This window comes from Cynocephalus volans, chromosome 10 (assembly GCF_027409185.1).
Source record: "Cynocephalus volans isolate mCynVol1 chromosome 10, mCynVol1.pri, whole genome shotgun sequence".
Lineage (NCBI taxonomy): Eukaryota > Metazoa > Chordata > Mammalia > Dermoptera > Cynocephalidae > Cynocephalus > Cynocephalus volans.
Window position 1 is genome coordinate 37,730,707 of NC_084469.1, and position 14,628 is coordinate 37,745,334.

The 14,628-nt window shown below is 45.1% G+C and overlaps 1 protein-coding gene across 1 annotated transcript; it reads right to left on the bottom strand.

Annotated features, from left to right (window-relative positions):
* Positions 1-1,120: 1,120 nt before the first annotated feature.
* Positions 1,121-1,534, bottom strand: PIRT (phosphoinositide interacting regulator of transient receptor potential channels). The gene has a single exon (XM_063109355.1). The coding sequence runs from the start codon at positions 1,532-1,534 to the stop codon at positions 1,121-1,123; it is 414 nt and encodes a 137-aa protein (XP_062965425.1).
* Positions 1,535-14,628: the final 13,094 nt, after the last annotated feature.

Genomic DNA, 14,628 nt, shown 5'->3' on the forward strand with positions numbered 1-14,628 from the left:
GCTGGTTGGCTTGGCTGTGTCTCTGCCTTTGGAAAGCAACATGACAGCAGAGACCATGGCTGTCTTTCTCCCAACCTAGAGCCTGGTCCAGAGCAGGGCACTTAATAAATAGTTGCTTGTTTGGTGGGCAGGGGCAGAGATAGCAGAAGTTGGGATTTCTAAGTGAATTCATCTCTAGAAATGCACAGACCATTCAGATGTGGACTTTGATCTTCTCAGATTTGATCTTGATGGAGGAGAAGTGGAGAATAATTTTACAGAATCCCTCTGCAGCTTTCAATCTTGCTTTTCTAGAATCAGGGATGGAGGCAGGAGTGGGTAGATAGGAAGTTAGGGCAACACGCATTTGTCCTTGGCTAATTGCCAAGTTCAGAGAGGAAAGGAGTCAATGAGAAGGGGTTAGAAGGTCAAAGGGAAACAGTGAAACTCCCTAGCCTATCCCACTGCCTCTGGTATAAATACTATGTAATTGGGAGTTAAACCTCCTTGGCTGGCTAACTGCTATCATGTGCAGGAAGATGTGCCGTCTTGCAAAGTGTTTTTCCCGGCCTCCCTTCTCTGTTCAGTCTTTGGAATGTTGGATACTTGTGACTTGTCTGGTCTCTTGATATGCAAGTCAGTGTCTCACGCGCTCAGGGAGCAGGGGCTGCCAAACCCAGGGGGTCAGAACTCAGCCTTCCCTCCCTTCTCTGTTGGTCAGTTTTGGTTCCAGAAGGATGCAAATGTGGAATCCAGCTCAGGCACTCAGATATGTAAACACAAGGTTCTCCTTGGGGCAGAACCCACCCCCTAAGGAATTTCCCAGCATGCATTGCATGTGGCAGAGAGAGTTGGACGAACGATGCTTGGATGCAGGAGCAGAGATGAGAGCAATGGAGGGGTCGGCTGTGGCCAGGATCTTAGGGCAGCATTAGTAATAACAGAGAGACCAAGTGAGATACATCCCCCAATGCTCCCGGGCTGCATGGAGGTGGAGCCCTGAGCTCAATCTTTCCACGGGGCCGGAGGGAGGGTTTGCCTGGATCAGTTTCATGGCACTCCACGGAGGAGATGGGGATGTTGGATGTTGGTCATCAGATCTTCTCTTGGTCAAGGTGGCAAGGTGATGGGGAAACCACCATCAGCGGTTCAGGAAGAGAGCCTTGAGGTTCTGGAAAAAACTCGACTTCTGTCTCTGCTTCTGTTTCTTTTTGATGATGGGTACCCACACCAGTCCACACACCATCATCATCAGACCCAGGGACAGGAAGGCAGGCCCTATCATCTTGAGGACGGTAAGGCTCTTCTCTCCCAGCGTCAAGGCGTAGGCCAGGCAGGTGATGACCACGCCAAAGAGCAGGATGGCCCCACCCACGGACATAACGACGATGGGCTTGCGGTAGATCTCCCAGTTACTCCTGGGGGTGGTGGTCCAGACAGACTCGCTTCTGGAGCTGATGCACAGGGAGCTGGCAGTCTGGCTGGGCAGCAGATCCTTGGATTCTGGAGACTTCTCATCGACCTCCAGGGCCTTTGGGAGAGCCTCAACCATCATGGCTGCTCAGGACCGGGCACCTAGTACTGGCAACAGTTAGAAACAAGGGTGAGGCCAAAGGAATCCTCACACACCCTTCCTGGACTCAGCATCCGTCTCCAGCCTGGCTTTCATGGAGGGTCATATAGGATTTTTGTGCTGAAACCAAAAGGAAAATCAGATGAAATCCACATAAATAAGAAACCACCCAAGCTGGTATATTTTTTTCTTGTAAGAGATAAATATTCTATCATTCTAATCAACTGTTGTTAATATTTAAAACAGAGAACAATGATGCCATTTTAAAAACAAACAAACTAAAGCTACTGTTTATTGAATGGCATCTTATTTCCAGACTCAGCCACTTTCTAGCTGTGTGACCTTGAGTGAGTTACTTAACCTCTCTGTGTCTCAGTTTTCTTATCTATTAAATGAGGATACTACTACTACTTCTCTCATAGGATTTTCAACAGGATTAAATGAGTTAAGGCATGTAATGCTTTGCATCAATGCCTTGCACATTGCAAACACCCCATCAATGGTATCATTTGCCTATTAGGAGAGTGATTCTTTGTACATAAATGTTTGTGTGTGTGTGTGTGCTGTGCCAGGCACCAAACACTGCATTCATCAAATTGAAACCTCACAATAACCCTGTGAATTAAGCAGTAGTCCTATTTTACAGACAAGAAAGCTAAGGCTATGTATAGGCTGGAGAACACCATTTAGTGCAGCTGGGATTTCACATGCTTTCTTAGCATAGACAGTGAAGTCTCAGGTTCATGGTGTGAGCTTCTAATATCTAAACACCACCCTTCTCTACCCTCCATGTTAATTACACAAGGCAGATTTCCACCTTCCCATTCTTAGGGCTCTAAAGCTATGGAGTCTAGCTCAGCTGCCTCTTCTAATTTCTCATCTAGAGCCCATCTGCATACCTTTCAGTCACTTCCCCTTGTCTCCTGGTCTCCACTCAGGGGAAGTAGATGGTGACCTGCACAGGGCAATTTCCGAACTGCTGAGAAGCACTGCACCACTTGCCTGCCAAATACTCTGCACTGGAGCGGTGTTTTCTCAAGTTCCTTTAATGTGGGAGTAAAGCTTTTCATTCCATGATTGGAAAGGTGGGTTCAGGTGCAAATGCCTATATATTTACAATAAGGTAATAAGATATAAGTGACTGATAGTAGGTACTTTCCTGAGGACAGGCTTTGTTTGAAAGAAAGGAGGTAGAGAGAGCCCAGGTCCCCTGCCCAGAGGTTTTCACCAAGTCACTGCCTGGATCCATCTTTGAGCTGTCTCCAAAGTGTCTAGGGCAGCGCTTTGTATCCGAGATGCTGTGTCTTTAATTGAAAGTGATAACTTTCCTCCCTTCCTTCCTCCCCCTCTCCCTTCCACTGGTGACAAACTCAGGACCTGCCCATTTTCACATGCCAGGTTCTTCCTGGCAGGAGCCTGGTGCCTCCCCTGCCGTGAGCTCTGGTGGGCACTTCTCTCTGGGACCCAGCTGGCCACTCTTTCCTCCTGTGTCCTGAGTCCACACACAAGCTTTCTCACTTTTCTTCACGGAGTCCCTCCCTGGTTCTTGGCCCCCACTCTCCTCACCCTCCAGTTATCCTGGGCTTCTTCCTCTGAATTCTTTTATGTTTCCAATTGGGCTACCACAGGTCCCATTTATATCAGCATTACAAATATCCCTATTTCTGAGTGATATGTGAGCAAAAAGTTTATTGGGGCAGGTGGGCTATTTCTCGCAATCACAATGAATCCACCCTCCCCACCCCTAACAGTGTGCCAACAAGAGGGCTAGAGTCAGACTTAAGTATGGAGGGGGTGGGAGGCATTTTTGGAAACCTTGTTACTGGCCTGGGAGTAAGAGAGAATGTGGGATGAGGGGGTGGGGTCTGGAGCTGAGGCCACCAAGCCTGATGTTCAGGAACCTGCCCCTCCCTCTTGACCAAGGCACCTCTGCACAGAGAAGCTTCCTTCACTAACTGTGTTCTCCTTCAACACTTCCTACAATGTTAATTTCAACTTAACCCCTTCAGTCTCCACCACTCGACCCCTGCAGCTCAGGCCTGAACCACACAGGCCTAGTGCTCCCACCACCTGAAGCACAATGCTCCCACCTTCCAGAACAAGCAGTTACAGGCACCAGTGCTTCCAGAATTTAGATATTCACATGCATGCACACTCATGCAGAGAGTGGATATTTTTATCTCTGCTTCCAAAAGCTTTGAGAAATATTACCATGTGCTTTTGTAACCACAGATACACAGGTGTTTTCTTCTCTTTCTATCCTGCAGTATATTTGCATAAGCTAAGTAGTCATTTAAAAAGTGATTTTTTCCCCTGTTGGCTGGGAGATAAGGAAGGGACCATAAAGTGCGTTATGTACCCTTGTTTTGGTTATTGCAACCTGGTTTCCTGTGAGGATGCTTCATCATCTTCAGCAGGATTCTTTTTTCTGGGTTACCATTTCTGGCCCTTTGCAGTGAAGACCCCATGCAGACATGACTGCTGTATTCAGATGTTGAAAAGTTTGTGGAGAAGTTGGAATGCAGAGGTTCTCAGCCGTGCCAGAGAAGAGAGCTGGGGCTGGGCGAGGAGGAGCTCCCTCGATGCGCTGCCATCTGCGTGTGAGGGGCCTCACGAACAGAAGTGCTCAGCTGGAGGCGGGGACCACCGCCAGGGACAGTGGATTCCCAGATTCTGAGGGAGGGAGGCGGGACTAATGGGGCCTTGCTGGAAGCACCTAACTGATCCTCTTTGGCCCTGTGAGGAGGTCATTAGTTTAGTCCCATTTTGCAATGGCAGAAACTGAGGTCTGGTGAGATTTAGGAGCTTGGTCAGACCCCACATCCAAGTTCATATATGGCCGTGCTGGAATTTAGCCCAATGTCCCTGGACTCAAAGCTCCTTGCTCTACACCATGGATGAATCCCGAGGGCCCTTCAACTCCAAGAATCTCGAGTTTTTCACTTTGGGGCTTCATCCCATCGTAAAGTAACATCTTGCTGAACGTGGAATGACTTAGATTCATAGCTCCCTAACACCAATCCACTGTATAACATGAGAAATAAGAACGCTGTTGTAAGTTATCCATAATGTTACGTTTATTCTATTTAAAGGACTAGATTTTATTCTGAGATGAGGCCCTTCTTTTGTTGGCACTGGAATATTCTTCCTTTGATGAAATGACATGTTGGAAGTTGATCACTGGTTTGTATCTGTACTTGCCAAGAAAAAAGTTGGTCACTCTCTGTGGACGTGTGTCTATCTGTCTATTGCAATGGTCCAGGAAATCCCAAAGAATGGGAACCATTAATTTAGTTGACTGGCTTGGGACAGTGAATGGGCAGGCAGGATGAAAGTCTAGGCAGCGACTCTTCCCCTGAGCAGGGGTGACGCTTTCTCCTTCCTCTCCCCTCTTCTCCTGTCCTTTTCCCTCCCACCCCTCCTTTCCTCTTTCTCTAACTGTGACCAGGCAGGAGGCAGGACCAACTACAGGCAGAAGGGGGCAGGCAGAAGGGGCCGTGGATAGAACACTGCACTGGGAAGAATTAGGCCCACTCATCCACGTTTTCAGCAAGTCACTAAACCTTTTTAAAATTTTCATTTATTTTTTTCTTGGTGGCTGGTTGGTACAGGGATTGAACCCAGACCTTGGTGTTTTCAGCACCATGCTCTAACCAGCTGAGCTAACTGGGCAGCCAAAGTCACTAAACTTATTTGCAGTGGCTGCATGAGACAGAAAGGTCCAGATCTTTGGCATCATAGGGACCACTGCTTGAATGTGGTTTGCCACTTCCAAGCTGTGGGACCTCAGGCAGGTTACTTATGGCTTGATATAAAATAAAGATAACAGAGTATTTACCTTATCGGTTTGTTGTGACTGACAAATTTCAAGAAACACTACTACATTGTTTACCATGTTACAGGTGTTCAAGAAATGGCTGCAGTTGCTATTATAATCATTTTCTTTCTGGGTCCCTGTTTTCTCATCTGTAAAATGAAGGAGTTGGGTTAGGTGACTTCCAAAGCTAGGTTAGATACATTTACAGGTAGTGAATCAAATTGACTATGGTTTTTTAATTTTTTTTTTTTTTTTTTTGGCAGCCAGCCAGTACAGGCATCCAAACCCACGACCTTAGTGTTATAAAGCTGCCCTCTAACCAACTGAGCTAACTGGCCAGCCTCCCAACTTGAATTCTGAGAAATCAGGTTTCCATAAAATCACTAGTTCAGGGTCTGTGTGAGTTTTATAACATTTTATTAAAAGGCAATAAGATTTTATTTTATTTTTCTCTATACTAGTGTTTCTCAGCAATAGTGTAGTTGGCGTTGGGTAATTAATTTACTGCTGTGGGGGACTATAGGATTGTATGATGTTTCTGTTGTAGGATGTTTACCATTTTCCACCCCACAGCACCTGGTTCACAGCCTGGCACTTAGCCGATGCTTAGATGACTTGGCCCGATGCTGCAACTCTGTGGGGGACCAGGGGACACTTGGGGAGCTGGTCCAGTGAGAAGATCCACCCATTAACATTTTCAATGAAGTTACTGGGGTTTGGTTTGTGTGTCTCAGGGAATCCCTTACTCGCTGTAGTGGGTTTAATTGTAGCCCCCAAAAGTTATGTCTACTCACAACCTCAGAACGTGACCTTATTTGAATAAGGTCATTGCAGATATAATTAAGATGAATGTCTTGAAATGAGAACAAACCGGATTAGGGTGGTTCCTAAATCCAATGACTGCTGTCCTTATAAGAGAAAGGAGAGGGAAATTTGACACACAGAGGGGACGTATATGTGAAGGTAAGGCAGAGATTGAAGCGACGCTTCTACAAGCCAGGGAGTGCCAAGGGTTGCTGGCAGCCACGGGCAGCGAGGAGACAGGCGTGGCGGGACTCTCCTGCAGAGCCTCTGGAAAGACCCAGCCCTGCTGACGCCTTGATTTTAGACTCCTGGTCCCCAGAAGTGTGAGAGAATAAACTTCCCTTGTTTTAAGTCACTAAGTTTGAACTAATTTGTTAATCTTTTACAGCAGCCCTAAAAAATTAATGCACTCAGCTTTCTTTCAGGTCCCCTAGACCCCAGAGGTGGACAAAGACTGAGACCTGAGAGAGAGAGCCTGGGCCTGTAGAGCTCGGGGACACAGAAGAGGCCGGGAGTGCAGGGGGGCTGGGGGCAGGTAGGAGGGCCCCAGGGAGGGCAGGAGGGCAGGAGGACAGGAGGGCAGGGACTCAGAACTAACCAGGATTTGAATGTCAGCTCGCCTTCAGGGCAGCAATTTGAGAAGGGCGGATGGGCCCTTCTCTAGAGGCCAAGTTTGGAGTGTCAGGGGCTGATTTAGTGTGTGGAGACTGATTGACAGTTCTACGCCAGGGCTGGGCGGGCTGCAGGCTGGCGCCAGGAAGGAGCAGTGAGGGGAAAGGACAGCTCCACGCATAACACGAGGCTGAGCAGGAGAGGCAGACACAGAAAGAATGTATGCTGTGTGATCCATTTACATACAATTCAAGAGCATGTAAAACAGTCTGTGCTATGAGAGGTCAGGAGAGTGGCTACTTTGGCCAGGGTAGTGACTGCAAGGGGGCACGATGGGGACATTTGGGGCCCTGGCGATGACCTGGCAGCTGGTTACATGGGTGTGTGCTAGCGGAGCGGTACACTTGTGACATGCATATGTTCTGTGTCAATACAATGCTTAAACAAAGACAATTAAAAGATGTAACTAGGGTTTTTCAAGATGGCGGCGGCTGCGGCGGCTGGCGCAGAGTAGCTGAGGTGGAAAAGGTGGCCACTGGGCCTCAGGCAGCCGGGAAACTTGTGGACCTTCCTCTTGCCATCTCTTAAGGGAGGACCACTGCTGCTGGCCGGTCGTGGGGGGTGACCGCCACTTTGCCCCCGGCAGGAGAGGCTGCCTCATTTACAGGCAACAGCTTTGAAGTGTGGAGCAGGAAAAGAACTGTCTCTTAGCTGCAAAAGCGAGTCTCGAAACAGGGAACACGGCGCCAGGGCTGCTGTGGATGCAGCCAGGATCCCGGAGGCCGGGGCCGCGCTGAAGGCGGCCAGCTGCCCTATTCAGGATTCGAGGTTTCAGGCCGGCATTAAAGAAGATTCCTGGGAGTGCCCGAGCCGCGCCGCGACTGAACAGCCCGAGGCAGCAGCGGCCGAGAACTGGGAAGGCAACAAACCAGAGACAGGGTGAGCGCCCAACCTGGCACAGCACTGTGAGTGACCCCTGGCCCAGCTCTGTTCGGGGGGTGGATGCCCACCCGGCTCCCACCTGCACCACCAGGCCACTCACCACCCGGTGCTGCCTCCATTTTCCCAGGTGCAGGCAGCCCCGCCCAGCTCGGCCATCACTGAGCCCTCCCACTTGCTTGGCCTGGCACGGGGCTTTCTGGAGCCTGCGGGCCGGCCTCCTCTCCCACTCCCTCCCCAGTTCTCTGGTGGGGCTGGTGGCGGGGGGGTCCCCGGCCAGTGTCAGGAGGGCAAGGAAGTACGGCGGGCTGACTGTCACTCCACCACACCCTGGACTCCGGCCCCAGGTAAACTCCCTGTTATTGGGAGGCAGATACCATCTCTGCGGCCGCCAGTTTGGAAAAAAGCCTAACGAATTTCAGGTTGGGAATAGTGTGGTAGGAGAGTTCCCAGGTCTGCTTGAACCTGCCGGAGACCAGGCTGCAGGCGGGCGCTAGACTCAGATTATACTGGGAGGATACAAAGGTGAACAAGACCCGAGAAAGATCTACATAGTGCTACAAAGGCACCCAGAGAGACCGGTCGTCTGTGCCTAGCAGAAACCTGGTAGACTTCCTGGGCGAGGTGGTGCTGAGCAGGGTCTTGAAGGCCCAGCTCATAGACGAGGGGTGCAGAAGACACACCCCAGCCCAGCACAGTGCGCACAGAGTGGGGAGACGTGCGGCCAGGGAGGGGGAGACTCGACAGAAACCACACACCCGGTGGGGTCGCCACTGCACGATCTAACAGTCTGGGCCAGAGCACACAGAACAGGGAGAAGTCCTGCACAGGAAGTGAAAGCTCAACAGAGATCACACACCCTGTGGTACGTGATCCACCAGCCCAGCAGAGTCCAAGCTGACCAGAAAGGTGGCTCCGCGGAGAAGCCCAAGACCCGAGGCAACCACACACACAAGGCACTAGAGGCCAACTGAGCAGTCACGAAGGGAGCCATACGAAATTGGCAACCACAGCAACATCCTAGTTAGTCATTAGTCTCAAACCGGTGGACTGTGAAACCCCCTGCCACAATGAATAAACACCAAAAAAAAGATATCAGAAATACAAAAAATCAAGAAAGTACACCACCAAAAGTTAATAAATCTCAAACTCTAGATCCTATAGAACCAGAAGCCCTTGAAATAACTGATAAGGAATTTCGAGTGATAATTCTAAGGAAACTGAATGAGATACAAGAAAACTCAGCTAGACATCATGATGAAATGAGAAAAAGTATACAGGATCTGAAAGAGGAAATGTACAAGGAAATCAATGTCCTGAAAAAAAATGTAGCAGAACTTGCTGAACTGAAGAAGTTATTCAGCGAAATAAAAAACACAACAGAGAGTTTAACCAGCAGGCTTGTCGAAGTTGAAGAGAGAACCTCTGAACTTGAAGATGGGCTGTTTGAAATAACACAAGCAGACAAAAAGAAAGAAAAAAGAATCAAGGACATTGAAGAAAATCTGAGAGAGATATCAGACAACCTCAAGCACTCAAATATCCGAGTCATGGGTATTCCAGAAGGGGAGGAAAATGGAGATTCCATTGAAAACATATTCAACAAAATAGTGGCAGAAAACTTCCCAGGTATAGGAAAAATCACAGATCTTCAGATCCAGGAAGCTCAATGATCTCCAAATGTATTCAACCCAAAAAGACCTTCTCCAAGAAATGTCATAGTCAAATTGGCATAACTCAGAGACAAAGAGAGAATCTTAAAAGCTGCAAGAGAGAAGCGTCAAATCACCTATAAGGGAGCCCCAATCAGGTTAACATCAGACTTTTCATCACAAACCCTAAAAGCTAGAAAGGAATGGGATGATATTTTCAAAATACTAAAAGACAAAGATTGCCAGCCAAGAATACTCTACCCTGCAAGGCTATCCTTCCGAAATGAGGAGCAAATAGTATATTTCTCAGACAAACAAAAACTGCGGGAGTTCACTACCACAAGACCACCCTTACAAGAAATCCTCAAGGGAGTACTGGGTTTGGTTCCTGAAAAATAACTACCACTGCCATAAAAACCCAAGAAAAATCTAAACCCACTAGTATAATAAAAATGGCATTCATGAAGAGAAAACAAGCTAACAAAAACACTATCTACAACCTAAGGAACCAACAAACACAGAAACCAAACAGTAAATCAGAAAGCAAGGAACAAAAGACACCTAAGACAACCAAACAACCAATAAAATGCTAGGAATAAATCAACACCTTTCAATAACAACTCTTAATGTAAAAGGCTTAAATTCCCCAATTAAAAGACACAGACTGGCTGACTGGATCAAAAAGCAGGAGCCAACTATATGCTGCCTACAAGAGACCCACCTCACCCATAAAGATTCACACAGACTAAGAGTGAAAGGATGGAAAAAGATTTACCATGCAAACAGAAAAGAAAAACGAGCTGGAGTAGCTATTCTTATATCTGACAAAATAGACTTTAAACTAAAAACCATAAAAAGAGACAATGAGGGACACTACTTAATGATAAAAGGTCTGATACATCAAGAAGACATAACAATCATAAATATGTATGCACCTAATGTTGGAGCAGACAGATTTATAAAACAAACTCTATTAGACCTAAAGAAGGAAATAGACACTAATACCATAATAGCAGAGGACCTGAACACCGCACTGTCAATATTAGACAGATCATCTAGGCAAAGAATCAGTAGAGAAACACAAGATCTAAACAAGACTCTAGACCAATTGGAATTGACAGATATCTACAGAACATTCCACCCAACAACCTCAGAATATTCATTCTTCTCATCAGCACATGGATCATTCTCCAGGATAGATCACATATTAGGTCACAAATCAAGTCTCAATAAATTCAAAACAATTGCAATTATCCCATGTATCTTCTCAGACCACAATGGATTAAAACTAGAAATTAATAACAAACGAAACTCTGGAAACTATACAAACACATGGAAATTAAACAGCATTCTACTTAATGACATATGGGTCCAAGAAGAAATCAAGCAGGAAATCAAAAAATTTATTGAAACTAATGAAAATAATGATACATCATACCAAAACCTGTGGGATACTGCAAAAGCAGTATTGAGGGGAAAATTTATTGCATTAAACGCTCACTTCAGAAGAATAGAAAGATGGCAAGTGAACAACCTAACACTTCACCTTAAAGAATTAGAAAAACAAGAACAATCCAAACCTAAAGTTAGCAGACGGAAAGAAATCATTAAGATCAGAGCAGAACTGAATGAAATTGAAAACCAAAAAACAATTCAAAAGATCAACGAATCAAAAAGTTGGTTTTTTGAAAAGATAAATAAAATTGACAAACCATTAGCATGGCTAACAAAAAAAAGAAGAGAGAAGACTCAAATAACAAAAATTAGAAATGAAAAAGGCGATATTACAACTGATTCATCTGAAATACAAGGAATCATTCGAGACTACTATAAACAACTATATGCCATCAAATTTGAAAATCTGGAGGAAATGGATAAATTTCTGGACACACACAAGCTCCCAAAACTGAACCGTGAAGACGTAGAAAGTTTGAACCGACCAATAACAATAAAGGAGATTGAAGCTGTTATCAGAAGACTCCCAACAAAGAAAAGCCCAGGACCAGATGGATTCACAGCAGAATTGTACCAAACATTCAAAGAGGAATTGACACCGATTCTTTTCAAACTATTCCAAAAGATTGAAACGGACGCAAATCTCCCAAACTCATTCTATGAAGCAAACATCATCCTGATACCAAAACCAGGTAAAGATATAACCAAAAAAGAAAACTACAGGCCAATATCCTTGATGAATATAGATGCAAAAATCCTCACTAAAATACTAGCAAACAGAATACAGCAACACATACGAAAAATTATTCATCACGATCAAGTGGGATTCATCCCAGGGATGCAAGGTTGGTTCAACATATGCAAATCAATAAATGTGATACACCATATTAATAAACTCAAACACAAGGACCATATGATCATATCTATAGATGCTGAAAAAGCATTTGATAAAGCTCAGCACTCATTCATGACAAAGACCCTCTATAAGTTAGGTATAGAGGGAAAGTATCTCAACATAATTAAAGCCATATATGCCAAACCTACAGCCAATATCATCCTGAATGGGGAAAAGCTGAAAGCTTTTCCTTTAAGAACAGGAACTAGACAAGGATGCCCACTCTCACCACTCCTATTCAACAAAGTGTTGGAAGTACTAGCCAGAGCAATCAGAGAAGAGAAGGAAATAAAGGGCATCCAGATTGGAAAAGATGAAGTCAAACTGTCCCTGTTTGCAGATGACATGATCCTATATATCGAACAGCCTAAAACCTCTACAAAAAAACTGTTGGAATTGATAAATGATTTCAGCACAGTAGCAGGATACAAAATCAACACACAAAAATCAGTAGCATTTCTTTTCTCCAATAGTGAACATGCAGAAAGAGAAATCAAGAAAGCCTGCCCATTTACAATAGCCACCAAAAAAATAAAATACTTAGGAATTGAGTTAACCAAGGAGGTGAAAAATCTCTATAATGAGAACTACAAACCTCTGCTGAGAGAAATTAGAGAGGATACAAGAAGATGGAAAGATATCCCATGCTCTTGGATTGGAAGAATCAACATAGTGAAAATGTCCATACTACCCAAAGTGATATACAAATTCAATGCAATCCCCATCAAAATTCCAAAGACATTTTTCTCAGAAATGGAAAAAACTATCCAGACATTTATATGGAACAATAAAAGACCACGCATAGCCAAAGCAATGCTGAGCAAAAAAAATAAAGCTGGAGGCATAACACTACCTGACTTTAAGCTATACTACAAAGCTATAATAACCAAAACAGTATGGTACTGGCATAAAAACAGACACACTGACCAATGGAATAGAATGGAGAATCCAGAAATCCACCCACACACTTACTGCCAGCTGATCTTTGACAAAGGCACCAAGCCTATTCACTGGCGAAGGGACTACCTCTTCAGCAAATGGTGCTGGGATAACTGGATATCCATATGCAGGAGAATGAAACTAGATCCATACCTCTCGCCGTATACTAAAATCAACTCAAAATGGATTAAGGATTTAAATATACACCCTGAAACAATAAAACTTCTTAAAGAAAACATAGGAGAAACACTTCAGGAAATAGGACTGGGCACAGACTTCATGAATACGACCCCAAAAGCACGGGCAACCAAAGGAAAAATAAACAAATGGGATTATTTCAAACTAAAAAGCTTCTGCACAGCAAAAGAAACAATTAACAGAGTTAAAAGACAACCAACAGAGTGGGAGAAAATATTTGCAAAATATACATCTGACAAAAGATTAATATCCAGAATATATAAGGAACTCAAACAACTTTACAAGAAGAAAACAAGCAACCCAATTAAAAAATGGGCAAAAGAGCTAAGTAGGCATTTCTCTAAGGAAGATATCCAAATGGCCAACAGACATATGAAAAAATGCTCCACATCACTCAGCATCCGGGAAATGCAAATCAAAACCACATTGAGATACCATCTAACCCCAGTTAGGATGGCTAAAATCCAAAAGACTCTGAACGATAAATGCTGGCGAGGTTGCAGAGAAAAAGGAACTCTCATACATTGTTGTTGGGACTGCAAAATGGAGCAGCCTCTATGGAAAATGGTATGGAGGTTCCTCAAACAATTGCAGATAGATCTACCATACGACCCAGCTATCCCACTGTTGGGAATATACCCAGAGGAATGGAAATCATCAAGTCGAAGGGATACCTGTTCCCCAATGTTCATCACAGCACTCTTTACAATAGCCAAGAGTTGGAACCAGCCCAACTGTCCATCATCAGATGAGTGGATACGGAAAATGTGGTACATCTACACAATGGAATACTACTCAGCTATAAAAACGAATGAAATACTGCCATTTGCAACAACATGGATAGACCTTGAGAGAATTATATTAAGTGAAACAAGTCAGGCACAGAAAGAGAAATACCACATGTTCTCACTTATTGGAGGGAGCTAAAAATTAATATATAAATTCACACACACACACACACACACACACACACACACAGACACACACAGACACACACACACACACACACACAGACACACCGGGGGTGGGGAATAAGATATAACAAGCACAATTATTTGAAGTTGATAGACAAGCAAACAGAAAGGACATTGTTGGGGGGGAGGGGGGAGGGAGAAGGGAGGGAGGTTTTGGTGATGGGGAGCAATAATCAGCCACAATGTATATCGACAAAATAAAAAAAAAAAAAAAAAGATGTAACTAAATGCGATCTGTTCCTTTCTTTGGATTCTAACGGAAACAAATCAATTGTACAAAGACATTTGGATAATAAGGAATATTTGAACATAGACTGGGTAAGTTTGGCCTCAGTGAGAGCCACAGTCCTTCCCCTTCCCTCTTTCCCACACACAGGGCATCCCTAGAGATCTGGGTTCTCCCATGCCTCAGCCGCACGGCTTTACCTCCTTAGTGCCTGACCTTCAAGGTCAAATCAGCCGCACACACCCTCAGCGCCAAGAGGGTGAGGAGGGGACCTCTCCTGAAAGGGGCATGCACAGCAAAGTCGGTTTCTATCTACTATTTAGGTGGACTCTTCCATTGTACTGCAATTTAAATTCATTTATTTAACTAAAAATATTTATCCAGGGCCTTTTATGTGCCAAACACAGAGCCGGGCACTGGGATGCCAAGGTGGAGAGGACACAATGTCAGATCTCTGGGGCTTAGGGGCGAGTGGGGAAGATGGACGAGGACACAGACGTTGTTCACGTGGAGCGGTGGATGCTGCCGTGAGGCTCGGCACAGAACGCGACAGAAGCACAGAGCA